The sequence below is a fragment of the Oryctolagus cuniculus genome, chromosome 6, assembly GCF_964237555.1.
Source record: "Oryctolagus cuniculus chromosome 6, mOryCun1.1, whole genome shotgun sequence".
In the NCBI taxonomy this organism is placed as follows: domain Eukaryota; kingdom Metazoa; phylum Chordata; class Mammalia; order Lagomorpha; family Leporidae; genus Oryctolagus; species Oryctolagus cuniculus.
Genome location: NC_091437.1, coordinates 55,007,671 through 55,034,302, shown reverse-complemented (window position 1 = coordinate 55,034,302; position 26,632 = coordinate 55,007,671). Strand labels below are relative to the sequence as shown.

Genomic DNA, 26,632 nt, shown 5'->3' with positions numbered 1-26,632 from the left:
GGCCTTAGAATATAAGGCCAGACTTCTGCAGAGAAAGTCAAGAATTGCAGCTCCCACCTGAAACGATGCATCTGTGATTCTCCAGCGTCTGTTATCATAGAACAAGGCTGTGGGGTCCTTCTTTCTCACTTGGAATAGAAGGCAAGACTTTGTGGATTTTTTTTTTCTGTCCAGTCCAAAGTGAGTGTTTTTGCCTTCCTATAGTTTTCTTTTCCTGTTATCCTGTTCTGTAACTTTCTACTGTCGGCCCCATGGATGAAGGAAATGATAGGGCTTTCATCTTGGTGGGGGCGGAATGCGTGCATGTTTCCAATCAGAAGATAATAGGGGAAGGTTGCCTCCTTTACCCAGCAGGGTGACTGCTAAATGTATTTAATTAGACTTCTCTGATTACAGCCCACCCCCTCAAAACTGCAGCGAAAACAACACAGCTCCTAAAGCCACAGATGAAAGCAGAAGGGGATCACCACAGGATGCTATGTCATGTGGATTCTTGTCACCCTGCACAGCCTTTGATTTAAAATAGGAGTGAGTTTCTAAAAGCTCTCTTGCCTTCTTTCCAGAATCCACTCCCATTGGCACCACATACACAGAGAGGAAGCAGCGCCCTGACACGGGGAGAGGAAGGTGGTGCCTGTCCTCTGCCCCGGGTGGGTGCGCCTTTCTAGTGATTGTGTTTTTGATCAACAAGCATGGACATTCTCTGGGTGGGATCCTCACCAGAGGTCTGGCCTGATGCGCATTCCAGTCCCCAAAGGGACCCACATGGTTCCCAGCTGACTGCTCCTCCGCTCCCTGCACACAACCCTGATCCTGAGCAGGCACAGCCGGACAGAGCTACTCACGTGCCATCCTGCCGGGTGATAGTGTAGCCATATTTTGGGTACTTGACAAATGACACATTCACACCAACCAGGGGAGTCCCATCTGTAGTTACCACTTGACCTCGGATGAGAGAAACCAAGCTGAGGGAGAGAAGGGGAGAGGGAGGGAGAGAAACACAGGTCTTTGAGACATATGAGGAGGACCAAGAGATAAGGGGCACTGTTGTGGTCCCCTTCTCTGCCATCATGGCTTACCCTTTCACTGGTCTCCACAATGAGGAGGAGACTTTCAGCAGGAGGGACGTCTCAAGGCTCTGCTTTGCCCAAAGAAGAAACCCAGGGACACACCTTGGGGTAAATTCAGTGGGCAGCATCGCCCATCACTCGTCTCAGCAATGGGGTCTCTTTTACACATTCTGTCTTCCCTTGGCCTTGCTCTGCTTCTTGGTGGTGTCTGACTTTTGTTGGCCTTGGGCTGCAGGCTGTCCTTGGCCTGGTACGAGTACAGCAGTTGAGAGAACTTCCATATCCCACCCCTTATTTCCTCTTTCTGCTTTGGAGAAAGGCCACTTTCCCTCTCTCCTTGAGGTGTGGAGGTCAGGGAAGGTGGAGAGGCACACACAGAAGTTTTGTGGGACTGGGACATATGCATTTTTTTTTTTTGCTACCCTCTAAAAGCAAAATGTCTCACAATCCATGAGAGCCTGAGGAAAAGGGAACATTGGAGAATTATTTTTTGGTGGAAATACCTTGGGTTCTGGATTCCATGTAAGCACACATTTCTTCATGTTAAATTCCTCGTGGGGTGGTGGTTGAAATCCAAGCCAACTTTGTACTGATATCAGGGACAGTTCACCTCTCTCTGGACCACAGTAACTAGAACTTTCCCAGGAATGCTAATTTCCAATGAACCTCCCCTGGGAAACCCTACAGAGATGCTACAATACAGACTGAGCCTCCCTTTTCTGAAATGTGTGGGGCCAGAGTGTTTTGGATTTTTAGAATATTTCTATATTTATAAATATATGTTTATATGTTAAATAATATTTATTATATATACTCATACATTATATATGTAATGAAGTATTTTGGGGGTGAGCCTCAAGTCTAAACACAAAATTCATTTACGTTTTGTATGCACCTTATACAGATGGCCTGACGGTGCTTTATACAATATTTTGTGTGTGAGACCAAGTTTCACGTGAGGTGGAATTTTCCACTTGTCAGTGTTCTGTTGTCACTTACAAAGGCTCTGATTCTGGAGCCCTTCAGATGCTGGATTTTCGAATTAGGGATGCGCACTCCGTGTTCTCATCCAAGTCCACGGAGGGAGAATGCACATGTCCCTTCTCTCTGAGTTCTCATGGGGAAACAGAACAATGAGAAGCTCCAGTTTTGCACTGAGCTCCGAGTCAACCCAGCAGGTCTACAGCTGTATTGCCGGCCTCAAAGACAATGGGCAATTTGATGAAGGCAGAGAAGTTCTCAAGCTCCCTGGTTCCTGGACACACTCCCAATTTCTGGACTAGGTAATGAAACTGACCCATTCTTTGCCAGAATCTTGTCAAGGATTTTTGGAATGCACTTACTTTGCAATCCTGGGCGTCCTGAAAACTGGAGGGAATCTGTCTGCAAGCATTTCTCTTTCTATTAGTAATACCCCCAACTGTTCAACTCCAACCCTTTGATGATCTCAGGAGTGCTTAGAATGTTCCACTGACAGCTCTAATTGTCTGCTACTGGCTGCCTAACAAATGAATCCCATTTTTAGCTGGTTCCCACCACAATGCTAGAGTTCTTTGAAAGTGGAAAACTAATTTATGAAAATAATCCTTTTGTTCAATTTCATTTTCTTATCTCAGCTCACACTGAGCTTTCTGTAAGGCCTTACCAGACACTATTTTAAAATCAATGATGTGTGCTGATGACCACAATGATGTGTGTTGATGACACACAGTGCCCGTGATGAGAAAACAAAATTAGGAGTATGTTCCCCCCCGGGGTTTCTTCCCATTCCTTTTTTTATTTTTACACAACTGTGGTTGCTTTTCCATCGGTCCTGTGGCTTAAGACTTTGCAGATGGATAGCCAGAGGAAGAACGGGGGCTGTGTTTTTCGCCCATGATTTCTACCTTCTATTTTTCTAATTCTTCATTGCTGCTGGCTTCCTATCATTTCAAGGCAGTCAATTCAGAGAAAAGATTCAGCTAAGACATGCTATCAGTTCATTTCTATTTATGATTACTGATGTGTAACAATTATCACATTATCTAGATAGTGAGATCTGCTCTGTAAATTATAGTGGTGGAGTCCGGGCATTTCAGTTATTTTTGTATGCCATTATCTGGGGGAACGCCTTTTTAAAAGTCTTGAAATAAGTTCTTTTTCACTCCTGGCTCTGGGCTTCATTCCATGTCAGATGACAATGCACTGACACGTGCGTGCTTACTGAACTTTAGCCTGTGTCGTGGATGTCTGAATGATGGAGCCACGTAGACATGCTGGAGAGCATGGGCTCATTTTCGTGGTGCTACTCATTGCCACGTGCAATGCTTCAGAGAAGTTTTCTCTACAGCAGCTTTCTTTTGCTCGGATCCCTTGAGCTGATGCCTCCCCCCAGTAATCTGGAGCCCGTGCCTGCTCTCCTGAAACTTGGCTGTAGCTAAGTTGCCTTCTGGAAGTGGTAACTGCTGGTGAGGAGGATAAGATGAAACCAGAAGAGCCAAGTGAAGAAAGAGTATCAAAAAGAAATGACTCGGCTGAGGGTGTAAATCATGCAATGTTAATTAGGAAGTGGATGGGAACAGGCCAAGGCCTTCCAAGGATGCATCCGCTCTACAAGCAAACTGTACACAAACTCCACCCAAATGCTATGGCCAAGGGCAGAGGCTGGTCATTCTTTGGCAAGATGAATTTTGTTCCTCATTCTAAGGAAGCAGAATCTGGAAGAACTCTCCAAGAACTGGGACTGAACAAGCAGAGGTCATGCTTCTTCCTTTGGTCCAAGATTTGTGGTTTCTTTTATTTTGTTGAGTTTCTTCTATTAAAATAAATGCTATTACTGTACACAGTATTTAATCACATTATTCTAATTTGGTTAATCCAGAGAGTTCTGAATGTTCTTACAACAAAGAAACTACAAACGCTTAAGGTGGTGGACATCCTATTTACTCAGATTTGATCCTGACCCAATGTGTACACGAATGAAAAAATTACACTGAACCCTCTAAGTATGGAAAATTATCATGTATTAACCAAAAATAAAAAATGTTCAAGTTTGGGAAAAAATAAATGAAGAAGAAAGGTGAAAAATAAAAAAAAATATATAACTGGGAGGAAGATGGCATGATGGGTGCTATTAGAGGGGCAAGGGGACCAAGAGTTGTCCCTCTCAAGTTCTTGGCTAACAGATTCTGCACTTGATCTCAGCCAAAAGGCCAAGAAGCAATGGTTAACAGATTCTGTGAAAAAGGATCCCATGCACAGTTTTTATTTCCCTGCACGAAGAGGCACAGAGATGGGGTGGGCCACTCCCAACAAGATCATGCCCCCCATGCCCACTCCAGCATTCATCTTGGCAACTGGACCTGCACCTGCTGAGGGGCTGCTCAGCCATGCACAGCCGTGCCACTCAGAGGATCTCCTGCCTTCCGTGGGCCTCTTCTCCACTCTCAGAATCAAAAATGGTGCCCAGGAGAGAGGAGGGACATTTAGCAAAGGCAAGCTCTCCCTTCCTCTCTCCTCCAGGTGCAGAGTCCTGGGGCAACGGGACGGGGTCAAGTTGACTCCAGAATGAATCCCTCACTTGACCCTCCATGTTCATAGGCCTCAGACTAGGGATGCAGAGCAAACATAAACTGGAGGGAATGAGGGGGCGAGGCGTGAAACGCAGTGGCGTAATGGCCTTGCACAGTGGGTAACTAGTAGATTTTGCAAACAGCGGAGTGCAAGGAGTAGGGATCATCCATAGGAAGTCCCCAGCTCATTCTAGGTGCTCAACAAATTCTCGTGACTGGCATCAGCTCGACTCTCAGGTGCCATGGATGATAGGTTATGTTATCAAGTTAATAACAGCTTTCAGAACTACGCTCCTGAATGAACTATTTCAGTGACGCTCCCACAAAAGTCACTCTCAGAGGCCTTAGAAAGGGAGATTTTATAATAATGACAACAATGTCATAATGTGAATGATTATAAATGCAGGGAATCTGCAGGGATCTCCAGCAGGTTGGGCTGATGGAGGCCAAAGCCTGGAGGGAGATCAGGACTCTTTTCTGGAGCCCAATCCAAAGCGACCAGGGACCCTCTGGGAGCCCCAGCAGAGAGCTGCTTCCCGCAGGCAGTTTGCAGGCCAGCTGGGCCCCTGGAGCAGCCAGAGCACCTGCTCTTGTTCGCACAGGAAAGGGCACTGGTGACATGGGTGGTGTCTGGGGCCAGGTGGGGGCCTACCTGCTGTTGAAGGGGTTGTCTCCAGGGATGATGTGGGTGCTGTCCTTGCCTGCCAGGAGCTTGATGCGGTCGTAGAAGGACTTCACTGCAGGCCAGTCGGTCTGGCCCTGCTGGATGATGTCCAAGGGGTCCCGGGACCCCCGGCAGAGCAGGCTGTTCTGACAGGCCGACTGCAGGCAGCAGTCAGGGTCCAGGCAATCCACCAGGCCATCTGGAGGGGCAGAGGCAGAGCAGGGTGAGACAACTGTGTGGCAGGAAGCCCTGTGCAGACGCTAACACGTCTGCTACCAACACGAGCAGCAGCAGGTCCAGTCTTCCTAAGTGGGTTCCACACAGCACAGCCAAGGAAACTCTGATTGCTATGCACAGAACGACGGAAAGGAAGTAACTGAAAATGTTGCCAAAGGATTAGCCTCAGGTAGATCATTGGGGTTCTCTTCGCCATCTTCACTATATTTTTCTGGAATTGCTACTTTACTATTATTATTTTTATTACTACCATCAAGTATGATTTGAATAGTTGGGAATAAAACACTTTGCTTTCAAGGAACAGAGCATAAAAAATGACTGGTAGCCAGCTCCCAGGGGCCGGTACTAACACCGGGTCAAGGGTATGTGGAATTCCTTCAAGCGTGCTTCCAGAGAGAAGTCAGGGAGGGAACTTAAGTCCAGTGGGAAAAGCTGGCGCCGTGAGGTTTGTTTTCTAAAAGAGGTGGGGAAGCGGCTTTGGCTGGGGAGCCCGGCAACGAAGCTATCAGTCCAGTCGCCTCTGGTTTTCCGCTCCTGGACGCAGCAGGACTGTGAACATTCGGACTGGTTCGCCCTTCTGCTCCTCCATCCCTCTTCCGAGGCTAATCTCTACTCATCCATCTACCGTCCAATACATATTTGAGTGCTGGCCGTGTGCTAGAAATAAAACAGTGGGCAAAGAACCAGGGAATCTAGCCTGAAAGAGCTAACAGCGCGACGAGGGAGAGAAAGACATGATGGACTCATCCCTTCTACTCAGTGTAGGTGTGGCTCTTAGACCTCCTGGAAGCCTCCTTGATGATGTCCTTGGCCTGCATGTTCATATTTCTTTACATTCGAAGTTGAAATCCTAGCCCTCAATGTGACAGTGTTAGAAGACGGGGGCTTTTGGGGGATGATTAGGTCACATGGATGGACCAACAGTGAATGGGATCCATGCCCTTAGAAAAGGGACCCCAGAGGGCTCTCTAGGACTCTTTCTGTCCTGGGAGGCCACAGCCAGAGGAGGTCATCTATAAACAAGGAATCAGGCCCTTGCCAGACATGGCCACACCTGCCAGTGCTTCAACCTTGGACTTCCCAGCTTGTGAGTGAGAAGTCAGTGTCTCCCACTGAGGCTACCCAGTCAATGGCATATTGTTACCGCAGCCAGAACTGAGCAAGACAGCCAGGTGCTCTGGTTCCACGTACCCCTGACTCAGGGCTTCTCAGACAATGGTTTTGCATCATAATCCTGTGGGGGAGAATCCAAGGCCCAGTCCAGATCTCCCCCAGAAAGAGCCCCCAGGAGCAGGTCCTGCAAGCTGAATTTTAAACAGGACTCTCAGTGATTCTTATGCACAGTAAGTTTTAGAAACTGCGGTTGCTAACACCAACTTCCTTGTACTGGAATTAATTATCTCCTTATGCTAGCCTCCCTATCTGGAAAATGAATTCTCTGAAAGGAGGACGGTATCTTCTTCATTTCTGTATTAATGCCTTGCTTAGTGCCAACCACAGAACTGGGCACTGAACAGATGTTTGTTGAATGAATAAATGACTGTTTCCCATTCCTCACATATCCCTTAAGGCAAAGCAAAAATGGTCAGGGCAGTGCTTGCTCTTTGGAATTTCCTATTGGAATGGATTAGTTGGCCATTCCTTGTTCTTTCTGCTAGGAAGTGATTTAACATGCAGCAAGGAATAACTTACTTGCAACCTCCTGGACTTGGTAGGAAGGCCTTTTGGGGGCCATAACTGGCACCAGGACCCTGCACTCAAATCCTGGGCTGTGCCTTCACACACCCTTGACTCTGAACGCTGCATCTGAGGCCTGGCTGTGTGATTCCAGTTTACTGCAGTGTAAATTTTTGGCATTACCCTTTTCGTTTGGTTCTGCTAATGAAATTGAAATATGTAATTTCACCAAAGTTCCACTGTAATTTAGCAATTAATGTACAATTATTTTAATGCATTACTTTTTTTTTTTAGCAAACAAACAAATTAAGAGGGTGCGTGTTTTGCTAGGCTTCAAATTACTAAAACTAGCCTCTCATTTTCCACATGGGCAAACCCTGCTCGTGTGCCTCGGAACACATTTAGATCTACAGAATTTCCTAGAGACGCAGGCCCCGGACGGCGAGCAGGCACCTGCACCTTGGAGATTTCTGGACTTCTCAGGCTGACGTGCTGGCCGCCTCGGCTGGCCCTGGAGCCTGGCAAACTCCAGGGACAGAGCTGCAGCATGCTGTCTCGGTGGTGGCAGGACACGGAGGCACATCCAGGATGCGTGACCTGCGTGGGAGGACCACTGTGGAACAGGAACAAGCAAGCCTGGGGGGTGGGAGAGGGGTGTGGGGGAGGGGGCGGGACAGCGCCTACACCGCGGCCTTGAGCATCCTCGAGCATCCTCTTTTGCAGACCGCTGGGACTACTCGCCCCAGCGACACAGAAGGAATTCCCCATGCAAGGCCCGCTTCCGCCTGGAAAAGCACCCCGCTGAGCCCTGTTGGCAGTGCTGCATTCGGCAGCCGCACAAACTTCCGAGGTGAGAAGCAGCCCTCGCTTGTTAGCGCTGTAGCTTTCTTGAAGTCGCCGGCCTCTTCGCATTAGGACTGCCATCCATCTCTGGTGGCCTTTCCCTCCCGGAGCCGCGAGAGTTTCTCCTCCCCCTCCAACCCATTTACCATCCTCTCCGCATCGCCAGCTGGAAGGGCCTCTTTGGGCTCAAATAATAACTTCAGACACTTTTCCTATTAAACACTCCACGGTCCCCTCCCCCACGTCCTCCATCCAGTCTGTCACTCTGCCGGAGCTTGCGATTGCTTCCGACACTGTGACCCGCAAACTTCCCCACTGCTTTCTGGATTCTGGGCTTTTTATTCAAGGGCCTGTCTGGCAGGAGATGGCCTACACACAACAGCAGTGGCAGATGACGAATGCTAAGAAAAAGGAAAAAAAAAAGTTGGGGGGGGGGGCGCTGTAAGTGATTTGCTTCTCCACATTTACGTTCGCCTGCTCCCAGGTCGTGCATCGGGTTCCTGCCGTGATTAAGCGTGAGCATGCGTACTGTCGGTAATGACCTCATCATGCTGCGAGATTATGGGCGGCCGCTGCCCACCACTTGCGGATGACACCGTGAACTTTAAATTGGCACTCCAATCTCCCAGTGGCCTGCCAGTCATGAGAATCGCATCTTTATGCCAGCGAGCCCCTTGGATGGAGTCTGACATTGCAATCTTCAGTAAATTACCCTGTCACTGACAATCTTGCAGTTATCTCGCAAACAATCAAGCAGGCAATCAAACTGTTCTGAATTGCCAGTTCAGGACCTGAGAGTCCCCGATGTCTCCATTCCACAGCGGCGGGAAGCGGCGCGGCCCTCCTATGACACGGGCCGATTTCTTTCTTTATTTATCTACCTGCTTATTTGTTTGTCTGCTTGTCTTTCTCCTGGTGAGGGTACTGCAGAGACCTCAATGAGGGCCCGATTCTGACTCAGCGGTGATGGGAAAGTGACCTGGGCCTTTCTCTGCTGGGCTCAGGGTGGTGGGCACGGGTCTGCTTCCTGTATGTTCATTCTACCTCGCTCTGCACGGTGGCCAGGGTGAATGATCTCAGTGCTTTCTGGGAGAACGGATGCCGAATTACAGCTCTGCCTGCATTCTGCATCTACCGCAGTACTTCAAGATGCTTGTAGAAAGTGGGATTAAAAAAGAAGTTGATTTTGGTGCAGAAAATCTGAAACACATGCATAGTTTTTTCAAAACATGCATTTCCAACATCTTTTCAAACAAGATTTTATTTATTTATTTGAAATTCAGAGTTACATACAGGAGAGGGAGAGGGAGAGGGGCGGGGGGAGGAGGAGGGGGCGGGGGGAGGGGGAAGCATCTTCCACCCACTGATTCACTCCCTAAATGGTCACAATAGCCCAGGGCACAGCCAGGCTGAAGCTAGGAGCTTCATCCAAGTCTCCAACGTGGGTAGAGGGGTCCAAGGACTCGGGCCATTCTCCACTGCTTCCTCATTAGCAGGGAGCTGGATCAGAATTGCAAACAGCCAGGACTTGAATTGGTGCCCACATATGGGATACTGGCACTGCAGGGGCAGCTTAACCTGTTATGCCACAGTGCTGGCCCCTCTGTTATCTTTCTGAAGATCCTTTGCATGCATGGATTTCAATTTTTTTTTTTTTTGCACCAAAATAAAGCTGTTGTTTCATTCCATTTTTGTTGGCTTTTTAAGGTGTCCCCCCAAATGTCACATTCTAATGGTAATGGCGAGCTCAGAGAACTTTCTGGGAGCAATCCTGAGTCATTAATTTAATAAAAGCAGAGATAATCTTCCAGAACCACCCTGGCAACACAAAGCAGGCATCAGGCTCACTACTCCTAAACCAAATCCTTTGGATTATAAGTCTCAAGGTTAAAAAAAATCCACATAGTCTACACAGCACCGGAGGTACAAGCCTGGCTTCTAGAATCACATGGTGTTGGGTTTGAAGCTCATGTCTCTGGCTGGGTGAGCCTGGAAAGACAGTCAACCTTTCTGGGTCTCCTCATCTTTAAAACAGAGTTATAACAGCCCATACACCACAGGGTTATATAAAGGAAATGAATGAAATGATATGGATACAGTATCAGTATGGCACCTAGTAAGTGTTCAGTATACTACAGGTATTCCCATAACCAGATACCCAGTAAAGTTCCCAATTCTTTCAGTGTATAAAAACTGGATGTGAAAACAAATGAAATTAATATTTGCTTATATTTGTAGTCATTCACTACTATGAGCTATAGAGTGGTTACTGACAGGTTAATAATAGTGAATGCTTTCCTGGGAACTTGATACAAAGCAGAAAAGTGCAACCCTTCCTTAAACCTCAGACTCTGGAACAAGCATCTGGGTTTGACTCTCAGACTGCCTAGTAGCTAGCTAGCTGCTGCCCTGGACAAGTGACTGCTCTGTGGCAGTTTCCCTCATGTCCAAAAGGGACATGCAGGTGGGTGATGATGTTCGAGAGTGCTGTTGGGAAGATGAAAGCAGTTACTGTGTGTCCAGTACTCGGAGCAGTGCCTGCTACAGTGATGCCCCGGGAACTGCACGGTCAGCATCATTCCTGTATCACCCACCCTGCAGAGAGTGACTGAAGCTTGGGGAAGCTGAGCAAGTCACCCAAGCAGCTAAAGAGCAGTTAGGGATCAAAAGGAGGAAAAGGCAGCCGTGAGATCACTGCCCTTTGTCTTCCTCATTATTGGGAGGAGGAGGCGAGTCTCCTCTCTAGGGGTCTCAAGACAGGGTAGTGGACCCCCTCAGCTGGGGATGCATAGACAGCCAGGGGATCTAATCCCTTCTGAGGATCTGGCTACTCCAACACTGAGGACAGAAGCTGGCAGCTTGAAATAAGCATCTGAAAAGGAATGAACACGAGATACAAGAGGCCTGGGAATTCGCCCCCAGCCACACTGGCTGCCGAGGACCACACTACCTGCCTGCAAGACCCAAACCCTCATTCAACTGCTTAGCACGGGCACAAGGTGACACTTACCTTCTGTGCCGGCTGTAGGTTTGTGTCAGCCATTTCCAGCCCCTGTCTAGTCTGCTTGGCTAGATTTAAAAGGGAGCTCCTAAAAAGTGAAGAGGTTTAAGCTCAAAGCTTGAACTGAATGCCCACAAGTAATACCAGGCTCTGGAGGGGCAGAGGAGGCCACGTGCACCTGGGGAGGCTGGAAAGCAGTCACAGCAAGCATCTGGGTACTGCAGAGTGGGGGAAGCACACACACCCTGCTCCCTGGAGCAGGAGTCCTTCCACCACCTCCCCCCACAGGGAAAGGTGCTGGGGGTGAGGGGATGTTTATCACACTCACATTCACCTCTGAGCTTTGTGCACCGGGCAGCTTATGCAGAATTCCGGTGGAAGCATTTAGTTCAACTTTGGGAACATTTTGCTCCCTGCAGCTTGCCATGCAAGTGACTTCCTCTCTAACCTGTATGGACCTGATGGCTTTCTTAGGCATCAAAAGCTTCAGAGAAACACCTACGTCTCCTTTTCTCAGCTTCACTTTGTGATGGGGGGCACAGTTGACTCCCAAGAGTTTCCTGCAGGTACCATGGATAGTTCTGCGCCTGCCCTCCCGCCACACCCGATTGGGAACAAGCCAGAGGCTCAGACTTCCAATGCAAGCTCCATTCTCTCCAGACCGTGATTCGATGGGAGGTACCAGCAACAGCCATTTTTCCCTCCCTCCTCATTGGACCAAGAGGCCATAGGCTGGATTGGTTGAAAGCACGGGCTTTGAAGAGTACACACCGATGTATTTGTAGAATGTTACAAAGACATTATGAGAGAAAGCTAATTAATTATGATAGAAAGTTAGAAACCGCAGTTACCTCTATGGGGAGGAATTGACTAGAAATGAGCATAGGGGAACATTCTAGAGGCTGGGTATGTTTCTGTATCCTCAGCTTAGCCCACTGGCTGCACAGGTGAATGTAAAAAGTGGGGGAGATGATGATGATGTTGATGATGACAACACTTCACAGGCCTGTTGGGGAGATCAACTAAGACAATATACAGTACTCAGAACAGCTGTGAACCCCCAATTACCTACCAACTAGTAGCTACTGAGTGCCTCTGAGTCATTTCTCCTTTTTTTTCTCATTTAGTCTTCTTGGCATCATGTAAGATTTGTTTACCCATACCAAGCTAGGTACTTGCCAAGTTCTCATTTCCTCGAGAAAAACACAGGGAGTCCAGGTGGGTGAACCCAATAAATCTTAGGGCAATTTTGGAGATCAGCTCATGATATGGAGGCAGGAAGTTAATGAGGCAATCAGAAGAAGGGAGGAGGCAACAAGCTGGGGCAAGAAGGGCGGGCAAGTTGGGGATGCAGCTCAGGGAGAGGGAGGGAGATGGGGGGACTGATGTCTCTGGCAAGGGGGCAAGGCTCCTGCTGAGCTCTTGGTAGACACATACAGGGGCATGAATGAAAAGGAAGATGGCAACCATAGGACTGGTTTTGCCTTGGATCGGGGAGCTCTTGTAGGGTCAGGCCTGAAGTGTGTGGGACCCCAGGCAAAAGTGTTTTTGCTGGACCCCTGTCTACATCAAAATTTGAATCACCCATATCAGCAGCTCACTGCCATTCTGGCACTCTGACATCACAAGATTTTGCTACAGAAACATCCAGCCCAACAGCTGGGCTGCCCAGGATGCTGTAGGATATGTCATAGATGCAGAGCCCAAAACAATTTGGGGCATCTGGTTGACCCCATGTGCATGGGGGTGGGCTTAAGGGATGGTAGAGGGTTGAAGAGCACCGTGAAGGGGAGAAACAGGGAGCAAAGCTCACCTGGGTCCTGGGCTCCTGATCTGGTCTGCTGCTGGAAGAGCCCTTAGAACACCTCAAGGGAGTCACTCCAGAGCTCAGGGCCTGCTCAGTTGCATGCTGTGCTTGCCTCCTGCCACCCTTGCTCAGGGTGGAACTGGTCTTGGCCCAGTGAAAAAAGCAAGTGAATACAGACTTCAGCATCAGGATGGCCTTGTTTTCGCACACGGTCTATTCCTCAGCAATGTCACCCCGGGCAAGTGACTGCACTCCGGAGCCTCAGTTTTTCAGCCTAGAAAATGGCCTTCCTAGTACCTCCTCCCCAGAAGCGCACAAAGATGCTCCAAGACCAGACACACGGAACGAAATGATGAGCGTGTGGCACCACAGACAGGGGAGCGCTCCATCCGTGCAGGCTCCTCTTAATGACATTTCCTTCTCTCCACCGCAGAAGGGAACTGTTCCATTTGCATTTCACCCAACGGCAGCTGACAAGTTGGAAGTGAGGGATAATTGAAAGTATTCTGGCTGATGTAACTAAGAAGTGAAAGGAACGGGCAAGGCTGACTTGATTTAACCTGGCAATATGAGATTAGTTCTTCACTGCCTCTGTTAAGTCTCCGGCATCGCCAACCTTTGCGAGCAATAGATGGGCTGACAGGGTGCTCATTTGGAACGCTTCACCTGCCATTAATACCCAGGCTGCCTGATGCACCATGCTCTCTACCCACAGAGCCACAGCCATTCTTAAAAATCACGATCGTGAACCTGTATTCACGCTCCTTCTGAAAGGCCTCCTCTTGCTTCTTGCCAACTCTTTCCAGCAGTCTCTGAGCTCCAAGGCCAGAGATCCTTGCCCCAAAGCACCTTCTGGCTTTCCACGTAACTTAGAGCAGAGCAGTCCTGCTCCACTGAACACTGCTTTGCTGGGTTTCCAACCCTCCACGATGCATATGGGAAGCAAAGCAGTGACTGTTCCGGAAAAATCAAGGTTCTGGGGCTGACGGCAGGGGTGCGACCCAGGCAAGACTTTTCTTTTATACAAGGGTATTTCCAAAAGTTCATAGGAGAAAGCATTCAAAATTTTACTTTAGGGCAACACTTGTTTTAAATCCCTGTATATGAGAGGTCTTCCAAAAGTTCACGGACAATGTGGATTATGTTTTTATAATGCATGCATCTCAAATATTTTTTGGCAATAAAATAAGCTTATCTTCTCCATTTTTGCCCCCTGAACTTATAGAAGTCTCCTGGTACTCAGGGATCCTCTGAGGGGTGCAGGGCCAAGAGGGGGAGATGCCGAGGCTACAGAACATGGCTTCTGTGTCTTGTTGCTCTCCCTCTGCCTCCCTCGGTTGACTGCCTCCGACCCAGAAAGCAGCGCGGGAATGATCTCACTTGATCTGAGACTCTCCCACCTCTCACAGCCCCTGGCAGGCCTCTGCAGCACCATCTCACCCCTGTTAGCCTGCGGCCAAGTTCTCTGCCCTGGAGGGATTTCTCTCCTTGCTGCTGCTGTCTTTCCCCTTTCCCTGTTACAAAAACCAGAGAGCAGGGGCCTCTGATCTGGGCCTCTGACTTCCCCCAGTGCTCACCCTCTGCCTGCTGGCTCTGGCCTCTCCCAGTCCCGCCTGCTTCCCCTGCCCTGGTCCGCATCAACCTCCCTTTCAGAGTCCTCTGACAGGTCGGACAGAACTGAGCCAGTGGCTGGCGGAGGCCAGCCTGGCAGGGGGTGGCAGCCTGGTGGGGTGCCAGACAGAGACCTGCTGGGAAGGGAAGGGGCTGTCATGGCAGACACCTCAGGGCGACAAGCTGGAACGGCTACTTTCCGCCTGAGGGGAGACCTTGTCTCTGGGGGGACACAGGAGGGTTGGCCACAGACCTGGGGGCCGTGAAGCTGCTCCTGTCGCATAAACAAGTAGCCCAGAGGGCCAGCTGGGAGCAGAGCCTGGGCTCAGCGCCTCCCAAGCTTCCCGCTGGGTTAGGGATATCAGAAGGGCGCCTTTGGAAACAGTGTCATTCACGCAGGAGGCCATGGGTAGCTCTAGGCACTGTGGCGAGTGCTCCCTGGAGCTTCCCTCATTTAATCTTCACATCTCCTCTCTGCATCCGTACCAGCAGCCAGTCTGCCAATTAGGATGACAGATCTAGAGGCAGACGACCTCCAGACCTGGTCCAAGCCCAGGTCTGCCACATACTCGCTGTGGTGCCTTGGGCTACTGACTTTGCCTCTCCGGGCCTCAATTTCTTCTTCTATAGATTGGAAACAAACAAAAATCCTACTGCGCCATCAGGCTGCCGGGAAAGGCTAAATAAGACTTATGCACAGCAGAGAGTGAGTGGCAGCCACGTGGCAACTCCCACTTTGCAGAGGATGAGACCAGACTCTAGAGAAGTTGAGATGCTGGCCGAAGGTCGGGCCGCTGCTAGCGGGCAGTGAGGCTGGGACTCGTATCTAGTCGGCCCGGCCTCAGACCGGTTGCCCTTCCTCACTCGATGGCACGCCTCACTGAGCCAGCTGCAGTCTGGGAGGTCGAAGTTGACTCAGCAGCAATCCTCAGGCTTGGTCTTTGCTCTGGTTGCAAAGGAGGACGATGGGGCTTACACACCGACTGCACCCACCCATAAAAAGTCAACACGAGGGAGGAGCAAAGTCGGTAACAGGGACAAAGACAGCAGAACCCCGGGTTCATGTCTCACTGAGAAGAAATAATGTGTCTTACATTTGGATTGTGTTTGCATTCATAAAACGGCATTGGTGGTTTTAAAAAGTGACTCAGGTGGCACTGGCTCTATGCATGCTTTGTTCTACCCTGAAATGAAATTGATTTATTCCCAGATAATCTACTGAGCAAAAGATAGCGGCTTTCTCCCTCCAACGCTTCTCATTAAAGCTTTCATTCATCAAATTCACAGAAAAATGAGTTGACCCAGACAGACAAGGACCCTGTGGTGAGGGTCCTGGGTTCTAGAGGGGTAAACCAACAATCAGAGAATGCATCACAGACTTTTACAGTGATAGTGTTTGGAAGATGCCAAGCACAGCAAGGGAGGCTTTGGGAGGTGTGGAGGAGGGGGTTTGGGGTGGAAATCAAAGAGAAATGAGGGCAGAGGTCAAGGAGACATCTGGGCAGAGGGAACAGCAAGCGTAAGAACCCAGGGTGGGAACGGATTTGTGAGTCACAGGAACAACAAGTGGCAGGTATGCGGCAGAAAGAGGGAGACGAAGAGAGGGAAGAAATGAGATCACCGTGGAAGCAGAGGCCCACGTGCGCAAGGCAGCGGTGGCTTTCGAGCAACCTGGGGCCATTCGCTAAGAACTGAGACTCCTTGGGAAGATTCGAGCAGGACCTGGAAGCATCTGGCTTCTCAGAGGGTTATTTTCACGGCTTTGTGGAGGTGAACAGCGTGATGGAGGGCCAAGAGTGCATCCCAGCAAAGTCAATGCTGTGAACTGGGAGGTGGTGGTGGAGGCAGAAGGTTGATAAGAACCCATGACATAAATGACTGGGGACAGAGCCTTGAGGGTCCGGCCAGGGAGCATCCCAAAGCCTGGGGGCAATGTGCACAAAGACAGACGGGATGGCCACCCTCGCAGGCAGAGTGATGGTTAAGGAGCAATGCCGCGAGTGGTGCCCATGGGAGGGCGAAGACTCGGGGAGATGGTCCCCAGATGGGCTGCGAGTGTCTCCACATATCTGTCCCTGTGCTCCCCACTGAGCCCTGCACTTTGCTGAACGACCCCAGCAGAGGGGCACAGCAAGCTTGATGTGACCACGGCCTCCCCTTTCCTTTCCCGACCCCAGAGAGCCAGCACCTTGGGATGCTGGAAAGCTTGACACACTGCTGCCTTCCAAAAAAGAGTCTGAGAGTTCAATGGGACAAGGCTTTCGGAATCAGGAGTACTGGGCGCAGATCCCAGCTCTTCCTCTGTTGGACTTTGGACAAGCAGACCTCTGGAGCTTCAATCTCTTTGTTGGTTAAATGGCATTCTCCAAATAGCAGCAGCACATTCAAAGATTTTGGTAACATAAGCAGGCCAAACAGGACATGCCAGTGAGCCCCTGGTTTGTGATCTCTGAAGAGCAAGTGGGAATCGAGGGCATTCATTCTAATAGGGACCAAAAGATGGGACCTTAATTTTGAAATGCATGTATTACTTACTGTAAGATTCTGACTTGAGCGGGGCTGGGGGGTGGGGTGGGCAGTGTATGTTTTGAGCTCTGAAGTGACACCACACAGGGAGACACTGTGACTTAGAGGCGTCATGTAAACAGCATCAGGAAGCTCTCTGGCCAGACCTCACAACAGGAGGAGGCATCACTGTTCCCGATCGACCAAGGGACTGAGGCTTAGTGAGACTGAGTTCAAGGAAGCACAGCTCATAACATCTGCAGCCAAAGTCTATGCCCGGGTGTGCCTGACTGCAAAGCCTGCAGATCCCAACACCGAAGGGTACAACGACCCCTACCGGCCCAGCCAAGCACTGTCCCAAGTGAGCAGACAGGAAGAGCAGTGACAGGAGGTGGCGAAGGGCAAGAGGCAGCTGGCCTGCTCTTTCCTTTCATCCAACACGACGGGTCCTGGGAAGGCGAAACCCTGGCTCCCTCTCACCACACCTCTGTGGCCCAGACCTCATTGAGTCCAAGGACGTCCCCAGGGTCCATATGCCAATCAAGTGGCCACTGCCTCAGGGTGCAGGATTGCCCGGCCTGCCTGTCCCCATGAGCTGGAGAAGTTACCTCCGCTAGCCCATAAAGTTGCTTCATCATGGCGCGGCAGTGGATTTGGAAATCATAGCATCGTGTGGGTATGGGGTGGAAATACACATTCTCGGGGAATCGGCGACTCCAGGGGCGGTGCTCGGTGATCTACCCACGCAGCCTTCCAGGTGACGCTGACGCTCAGTGACTTCCGGGAGCCGCTGGGCTGTTTCTCATGAGTCACCTCATCTCATGAGGAAGGAACTAGCCTTAGCCCACTTTACAGGGAACAAAACTGAGGCTCTGAGAGGTGGAACCGTGGGCCGAAGTGCATGCTGTGAGGGGGTGGAGGAGCTGGGAAAGGAACTCGGCTGCCTGACCGCATGCCTCTTTCTCTGCCTGCCAAGCTGTCTCTTGCCACCACAGGGAAAGAAGGGCTCTGCCCGAGGGAGGAAGCACAAAGGCCACGCTTTCCTAGGGGCTGTGAGTGTGTGTGCTTGTGAGCAAGTCACACAGTTGTATCAGCAGCCCTCTGAGGGAAATCGCTGGGAGAGGAGGGAGGCAACAGCAAATGTGCTGGCTGCATTACCCACTGCCCGGATGGCACCGGTGCCCCACGCGACTCTGTCCCAGGTTGGCTTCTACAGCCTCCTCCGCCTTTTCTATTCACCACATGGACTTCGTGCTGCAAGGCCACCACCTCCTCAGAGGGCCCCAGACAGGCACTGCTGCTACGTGCATAGTCAAGTTGCCACTCTTGACCCACAGCACTTCCCCACTTCCTTACCCAATTTCTCGAGATCCTTCAAAATTTGAGCTGTGCCTACTTTGGAAGTCTTTGATGGCCCTCTTCTGAGTGGCCACAGACCCTTGTCATGCCTTCTATCATGAGCCTTTAATATATGTTTGGGCAGAGCGTGAGTCTTATTCATTCATGTTCCCTGGCACACAGTAGGGGCTCTGTTTGTATGTTGAATGAATAAGTGATGGTACAGTTCTGTCCAGGAGCCTGGCTGCTTTAGGGGAAGGTATTTGCTATCATCATCATCATCATAAACAACATACGGTCCTTGGTGGTGGCATAGCAAGACAAAAGCACATTGGATGTCTAGCCAGGACACCAGGGCTCCAGGCCCATGTGTACCGTTTCTGCTCTTTAGCCTGGAAGAACTCACTTCCCCTCTCTGGGCTTCCTAGCTCCTGGGGATGCAGCATTTTAGCCTTTCTGCAACTGCCACTGCCAGTCTAGCATAAATGAAATCATTCTGCAATTCCCCCAAAAAGAAAGAAGTTACATCCCTCCCTGCATGTGGACACAGGATTCCAGAGATGATGTGTATATGGGAGTGGGGCAGGAGGCGGGCAGATGACTGATGACACACCTTGAGGCTAGGCAAAGGGAGAGAATTGCCTTGGAAAGGTTTGGTCCTTGTTGGGAGGCTGGGAAGAAGGAAAGAGCACTGGGCACAGAGGTGTGGGGGACACCTTGCAGTGTTCTGTGGATTCACATTTGGCCACAGAGTCCTGGCCCCCGTCCAAGCCCCAGAGCTCTTGGCCGAGAAGATGGGAAACCAAAGAAAAGAGCACAGGCCTTGGACAGCTGCTCTCGCTGTGCTGGGGAGAACGCCTCACTATTTAAAGTCCAACAGCTCCGCTCCCCCTGCTCGCCGCTGGCATTCCAGTGCATAAGCGCTTTGTGGCAAAAACGAATTCCTGATCCAAACGGGGCGGGGGAGGGGGAAGAGGGGAAGCCAATGTTATATTTCAGTGTGTGGCAGAATTCCTTTCCAGGAGGCTTTGATGTTCAGTGGCTGCATTCTGGCCTGCCATGAGCCTGGACACAGCCCTCGGGGGCTAGGAGGAGTGCAGGGGCAGGCTGCGACCCAGGCTCTCGCTCCTGGCTTGGCTGCATCTGAGCTCTGGGAGCTTGGGTAAGTCACTTCTCCTCTGGTTCCCAGCGTCCAGGAAGGATCAGGAGAAGCATTTGGGGGTCTGTGGACCCTGTCATGCCTTATTTGGGCAATGTGGGTCAAGCCTTAGCACGGGCCTGGCCTCTGGTAGGCGCTCAGTGCCTCAGGCCTTGGGCACCATGTCCACTGACATCACTCCCTGATTTGAAACCACCCAGATGCTTCAGATGGATGTGTTCCCAGAAGAGGTCAGTGGCCATGCCAGATCCCTCAGCCTTGGCATTCTTGACATTTTGGGTCAGAGGATTCTTTGTGGTAGGGCTTTCCAACGCACATAGGATGTTTAGAAGCAAAACTGACCTCTACCATCAGATGCCAGCAACATTTCCTCATTTCCTGCCATCTCAACTCACAAAATGCCATCAAACATTGCCAAGTGTCCCCTTGGAAAGCAAACTTGCTCCCTGGATGAACCAGTGGTCTGAGGCGAAGGGGAGACTGAAGAAGCAATGGAGTTAATACTGGCGGGTCCAGGCCCTGATCCTATATTCGAGTGCTGGTCAAAGAAACCACAAGGGTACTAATTAGCATCTAGGCAGGAACTCTGGCCAAGGCAAAAATACCACAAGTCAACATAACGATATAAATGTTACCTCTTTGCCATCAGTTAAATCTGTATTTCAATCCTTTAATTCCCTAAAATAAGTCCACGGAGACTTCAATGACTAATTTTTTTCCAGATTATGCATTTTCATCACAATTTTATATGATTATTTGATTTGTCATCTAATCAGGGAAAAATATAATCCCTTAAGAGACACTTAATAGCCATTTAAACTACTAGAGACTTGATTAGAACAGACTGAAGGTGCTGTGTGGGGTAAACTCATGTACTTCAAACACCTTTCATTTAGTTTTTTAAAATAAAATTGATGGTCACATAAATTTACCAGGAGAAGGTTTTCAGAGGGAAACGTTTGTCGTTGAGGTGTGATATTTTTGGAGATCTCTTAGTGACAACACAAAGTCTGTACTTCTCTGCATTTCCTTCAGAAACAGCATAAAGATTTTGTTTGTGTTTTAGAAGAAATGACACAATAGGTTTCAAGGAGAAAGCTGTCGGTCCTCGCCGCTGGCTAAAGGTCTATTGTGATTCCCACTTTTTTGAGTCTCCAAATTCTCGCCTGTAACATGGAATGGCAATTGGCATTTTACTTTCTACGTCCACAGACTACAGATTCTGCAACCAAAGATATAAATATTTGGAAAGAATTGCAGATTTCCCCCCCTTGTCCTCATCACCTAAGTAATACAACAGAGCAAATGCTTAAATGGTATTTATGCTGTCACACTGTAAGTCCTCTAGGGATGACTGAAAGTGCATAGGGAGGCCATTTTACAGATGGACAATGGCAGCTCCAGCTTTTGCTATCTGCAGGAGGCCCTGGAATCAACTCCCCAGGAAGCTGAGGGCACCACAGAAAAATGATGGATACAAAAAAGTTTAGGAGCATGATATTTCTGTCCAGGAAGCACCAAAGGGTGATGAGACAGAAGAGAGAGAGAGAGACGGACACCTATGATCAACACAAGCTTTTCTAGGGAGGGGCACTGGCGCTGAGAACTGAATGACTAGAAGGAGCCAGTCACACAAAGTGCCCAGGCTGAGCACTTCTGGCCTTGGACCAGCAAAGGCCCTGGAGTGTGCAGATCAGAAGGTAGGCTGGCATGAATGAAGCAGAGCTCCTTGGGGAGGGGGCGGTCAGAGACAAGGCAGGGGACCTATGCTGGGACGTCTAGGCCAAGGGGAAACAAACCTCTGGTTCTGATTCTACCTGGGAGAGGAAGCTTTGAGAGCATGGAAGGATCGGATCTATAATTTGCCACTCTGGCTAGAGGGTGGAGGACTGTGAGCACAGGCCAGGAGCAGCAGCAGGGGGCTGTTCCCATCATCTCCGTGAGCTGAAAGCTCAGCACGGGGCTTGGTGCATGCCAGCTCGCCAACATCCCTCTGATTACAATTTTACATGCAAATAGATAATGGGCTCTTTTTTTTAAAAAAAAAAAATTGCAGTAGAATACAAGAAAATGAACACTCCCAACTTCAGTTTCCTAAACAGAAGATTCTCAAGCCCACTGACATCCCCAGAAAGTCAAAGATCTTCTTTCAACTGGAAAATCCACAGCTTCCCAGAGCCCTTGTTGCCATGTGCCCCTGTAGGAGCTCAGCTGGGCCTCGTTCTGCCTCCCTCCCAAAGAACAGAGATCCAGGGCCTGGCCAGCTGGCAGTGGCCCGAAGGCCAAGTTCTCCTCCCAAGCATGGATCCACTGTTTTCCTCTCTGGGAGTGAATCAGGGACTCTGTGTTTATGGTTCCAGCTACATTTGCCACAAGGTCTTTGGACTGCAAGGGGAATCCTCATCCAACCCAATTAATAGAACAATGTTGCACTTCTAAGCTGTCCTCTACTCAACCAATCCATCAACATGCCCTGCACACATTAATCAAAGCATACTCAGTGGGTTCACCAAACTCTGTCTCTCACTGGAGGAAGCAACTGGTCTCTCTGGTCTCGAGTACTACAGCTCTTCCTGCGTCCCTGAAGTGCCTCGTTTGGCTCTGCTAAATGCACAGACAAGGTGAGTTATTAATTAACAAGTGAGATAAATGTTGGGATAGCATCCCTGAATCATGTCAAACCAATTTGGATGGTTATGGGATGGGGAGGCAGTGGGCGAGGGGTGGGTTTCATCCAAGTGCTTTGGACACACTCCAGCGTTATTTCTCCTCATTTAGACCTGGCTGGAGTGCCCTGGATAGCATGCCTGGAACTCAGGCCAGCAGCCACTTCTCTTCACCCATGGTAGCCGCCTTCAGAGAAAACAGGGAACGAGCCTTGCAGATGGAGCTGGGTGGGAAACACTGCTCTGAAGAGAGCCTGGAGCGGAGTCCTGCCTTGAGGGAGGGAAATGAGGAAGCTGTTGGGCTGGAGAGACCGGGGGCTTTGAGGACCCTCCAGGGGGACAGACCGAAGACCGGGCTTAATATCGTGATGGGCTTTTTCTCCTGTTCTGCAGATAACACCCACATTCCGTGACAATCTGTACTCTAGGCTCCCACCGAGCGAAGGTGTTCCATGCCCGTCACCCCTCCCATGCTGAATGTAACCCAGATAACAAGCTGCTTTTGTGTCTTCTCTTTCAGATGGACAGTGAGCTCTTTGCCACATCTGGTTTGGTATATCCAAAGCCTGCTTCCATGGTTTAAGATTTAGCGGCCCTGTAGTGAAGGTTTGTTAAACCATAAAACAGTAAGCAAATGGAGGGACAGATGGGTGGGTGAGTGGGTGGGGAGATGGATGGATTCACACCATAATGATAGAGAATTCAGGGCTTCTACAGTTTTGAAATAAACACTAGTCACCTTTCCAACAACAGAGACCACTTTTAAGACTTGCTGAAGTTATTCACTCAGATGCTAAATATAACATGATTTTTCAAAAAACTTGGTCTGCAGAGAATTTGTATCAGATCCTCAGGGATGTTTGGTAAAAATGCAGATTCCAGAGTCCCATATGTGAAAAAGTCAGAATCCCAAAGGTGGGAACCTGGAAAACTGATTCTTAAATAAGTCCTTACATGGTAACATGGTTATGCAGCACCAACGTTAGATAAGTGCAAGTTAGAATCTTGGTGGTTATACACTGGACCACTACGGATTAGGCTCCATCTCTCTGGGCCAGTCTCCACTCTAGAAAGTAACACATTAATACTAATAATGTTCAAACTAGCAGCAGCCAGTTTGTGAGTGCATTCTACGAGCCAGGTGTCTTGTAAAATCCACGACACGCATTTCCTCACTCACGTTTGAAATCAGTGCAGCTGACGTCATGATGCCCAGTTCACAGACAAGAAAACTGAGACTCTGAGAAGCGAGGTGACTTGCAGGACACAAATGCTGACTCCCAAGCCCAAGCCCTGACCCACTCACTATGATGCCACAGCATCACCAACACAGAAATCAGGCAAGCAGAGTGTCTCTCAGGGCTGTGTTGCAACAGAACACAGGACATGTGCCCCAGGGTAGTAAGGGAATGACACAAGGTGCGGGTAGACAAGCTAAGCCTAGCAAGGGCTTCCGCCCGTCTCTTCTCTCTCTGGGTCGATGCAGTTACAAGGCTGCCTTCCCCGGTCTACGCTGTCACACCTGCCTCCAGGCTGGATAGGCCATGACAGGATTTCATGGGAGCTGCAGACAGACGGCCAAACGGCTTGAAACGACGGGGCCTGACACTGGGCATAGAGAGGACTGTGGCTCCTGACTCTAAGTGCCGGGTGACACAGGGGCCCAGGGCAGGAGGCAGGATGGTGCCTTCAGGCCAGGCAGTCTCACATCGCCTCTTCACCTTGGGATTCCCACTTTTAGAGGAAATCTACACCCTCTCTCCCACCCCGGCTTGTGATGAACTAAATCTCACACCTCTGCCATGGTGGTGATAATTAAATATTATCCGCCTGTCACTTGGCGCACATGTTGTGTGTACTCTCAGACTTTAATGAGCTGGCATTTGTCTTCTGTAAGCAAAAATATTTCTTTGATTCTCTTCCTTTTCAAATTGGGGTGAGCAGTTCAAGTGAAGATCTCTCACTATTAAAAAGGCAGTCTCTGGCTGGCACATTTGAGCTGTTTCCTCGTAGCTTTAGAGGCAAAGGGAGGTAAGGCTTGTATCTTTGGACGCGGACACTGCTTCCTGAGATTACGTTAGCTGGCACATGGCTGCAGGTGTTGGGAGACTTTCAATGTGATGCGAACAAAAACACAGGGAGTTGGCATAACTTTTCTTAGTGGGAATGTTCTAAGGCTGATTTTCTATCAGTTCCTCATCTGAACACCACAGACATCCAAAAATATTTGTGTGCAAGTTTTCTCAATTTTTCCAAGGAAGTGACTTTAATCACTACCATTCTTGATGCACTGGAGAGAAGTGAATTCATTCCACACAAGGGATCATTAAGAAGTTCATGGAAAATGTCTATTTTGAAAAACTATACAGGGATTTCAAGGTTTTTTGTTTTGTTTTTGCACTAAAATAAACTTATCCTTTAGTTCTGTTTTCTATGACCTACTTGAAATCTGGTCATAGAATCATATATTAATATTAATTAATTAATGATCATCCATATAAAAGATGTCTTTCAACAGCAGTTGTCAAGCAAATCTGTATCAGCATCACTTGGAAATTGACAAGAAGTTCAAATTCTTACTCTCCAGCCCAGACCTGGACATCAGGAACTTTGGCGTAGGGCTCATCAGCCTGAATTTAATCATGTCCTCCAGGGCTTTTGTAGCAAGCTGGGTCTCCGAACTGCTCGTGGCCATGAAGTGCCAGGGCTTAATTCGTTCATGGACGAATCCAAGTAGAAAATGGCTTATAAGGGCTTCAAATCTCTCTCTCTCTATTTGTGTCGCTATCTATCTCAGCTTCCACTGAAAAACAGATCTCACGTTAAACAGGGGTTTTTTATCAGGCGGAATGTTTCCAGGTGGAAAAGTGGTTTGCCGTGTCCAGCGCACTTTGGAAGAGGGCTCATTATTTTCTCCATTCATGAGAAAGATAACAAATGCATCCATCGCAGCTGCTCCCCGGGCCTGCACGCATGTTCTGTCTAGGTGTTCCTCTGACCCGTGGTGCGGTCTAGAAACCCACAGAGCCCATCCTGAGGACTCCCACAGCAGGACTGAGGCCGTGGGCAAGACTCCCACCGCCCACTCAAAACAAACCGAAAAAGAACTCTCATTCACGCGCTGGAGGATGGGACCCGGAGTTGATGAGGAGCAACTTTAATATTTATCAATAAACGGCAAAGTGCTTAGCACGCCTCCTAGGGAAGTAATTAACCATGAAAAGGATGCTCTGTGCAGAGGAATCCCCTCCAAAATAAGAACTGTGTTAATTGTGAATCGCTTACGCCAGGTGAGAGGCGCTGTGCTTACCGTTCTCACCTGACATAAGCAACTCTGAATTAACCGGGAGTTTCTTTTTATAAACACCGTGTGGAGCCTTTTTTTTTTTTTTCTTTGTGGTTAATTACTTCCTTGGGAGCTTTGCTTTAATAGTTCCCATAACAAGACCATTATTGTCTTTAGCATAATCACTGCCTCATTTGCTTTTGTGCCCTGTCTTTCTGTGCCTGCTTCGGTGGGGGTAGGGTGGGGGGGTGGGAACCATGGATTGTGCCTGGTGGGTAGCCCTTAAGCCTGGGGACCCCGCAGTGCCTCTTCTAGTGCCACCACTTCAGGAATTTGGCTCTTGCCTGGTGGGGAGCCAGGCTGAGGGGCAGAGCTGGTGAAGAAGGAGGCGGGTTGCTCAGAGCATTTTGGGGAAACTGAGTCTCCCGGGTGCCCTCTGTCCCCTGTGTGCAGCACTCCCGCAATCTGCTATGCTTTCAGCTGCTGACAGTCAACAGGGGAGGGAGCCAGGAAAGCAGCTCCTGTCTGGAGGGAGAAGCTGATCCGTCAGCAACCGCTGTGCACGGAGCAACCTCCAGGGAGGCAGCAGCAGCGACAGTGAACCCTACCAGCAAAGGCGCGCTGCATTCTGACTCTGGAAACAAACTGTGTTAAGTACTTATGCCTCACTTCGGTAAAAAGTGAATTAAAGCGCCTTCTCTTTTGGCTGTCTTTCGGGCAGGTGAAAACAGATGAATGGGAGGTCTGAAAACCGCCATCAGGTCTATGAAGTTTTCTGGCTGTGTACTATCAGTGTATCACATCTGGTTACGTCCCAGATTAGATTATGGAAATTATAAAATGTCCATGGAGAAAAAAAATACAAACAGAATGTCTCACGCTCTCATTCATCACACTGATGAGTGGCACCCCACCTCTGACATCACTGTACTGGACCCTCTGGGGCCATGACCGTGGGGCTGCTGAGATTCCTAGAGTACACACATCAGTGTTAAACAAAGCAACTGGATTCACAGATGCTCCTGTACCCTGAGGCAACTTTTGCCCTGCGTGAATTCTGACCAGCTAGTAATTCTGGTGAGGGTGATCGCAGATCTGTACCAGTATCTGGGGAATGTTCCATAGTATCTTAGGAGACTGGATAGCCTGTGTGCTAATACAATCCCAGTGAGCCCCAGAATCTTGGGAAGTAAAAAAGGCAAGAAAATTCATCCCTG

At 49.4% G+C, this 26,632-nt stretch overlaps 1 protein-coding gene and 1 pseudogene across 22 annotated transcripts in view; both read right to left on the bottom strand.

The window, feature by feature from the left end:
* Positions 1-26,632, bottom strand: part of TENM2 (teneurin transmembrane protein 2) — a 1,294,348-nt gene that overhangs the window by 63,895 nt on the left and 1,203,821 nt on the right. For all 22 annotated transcript variants that reach the window (XM_051844425.2, XM_051844426.2, XM_051844423.2 and 19 more), the window contains 2 exons: positions 5,274-5,484; positions 846-965 (listed from right to left, as the gene is read on the bottom strand). In XM_051844425.2, the coding sequence (XP_051700385.1) occupies positions 846-965; positions 5,274-5,484 (331 nt within the window). The remainder of the gene's footprint in view (positions 1-845; positions 966-5,273; positions 5,485-26,632) is intronic.
* On the bottom strand, positions 4,124-4,273 carry LOC127490912 (U2 spliceosomal RNA; annotated as a pseudogene).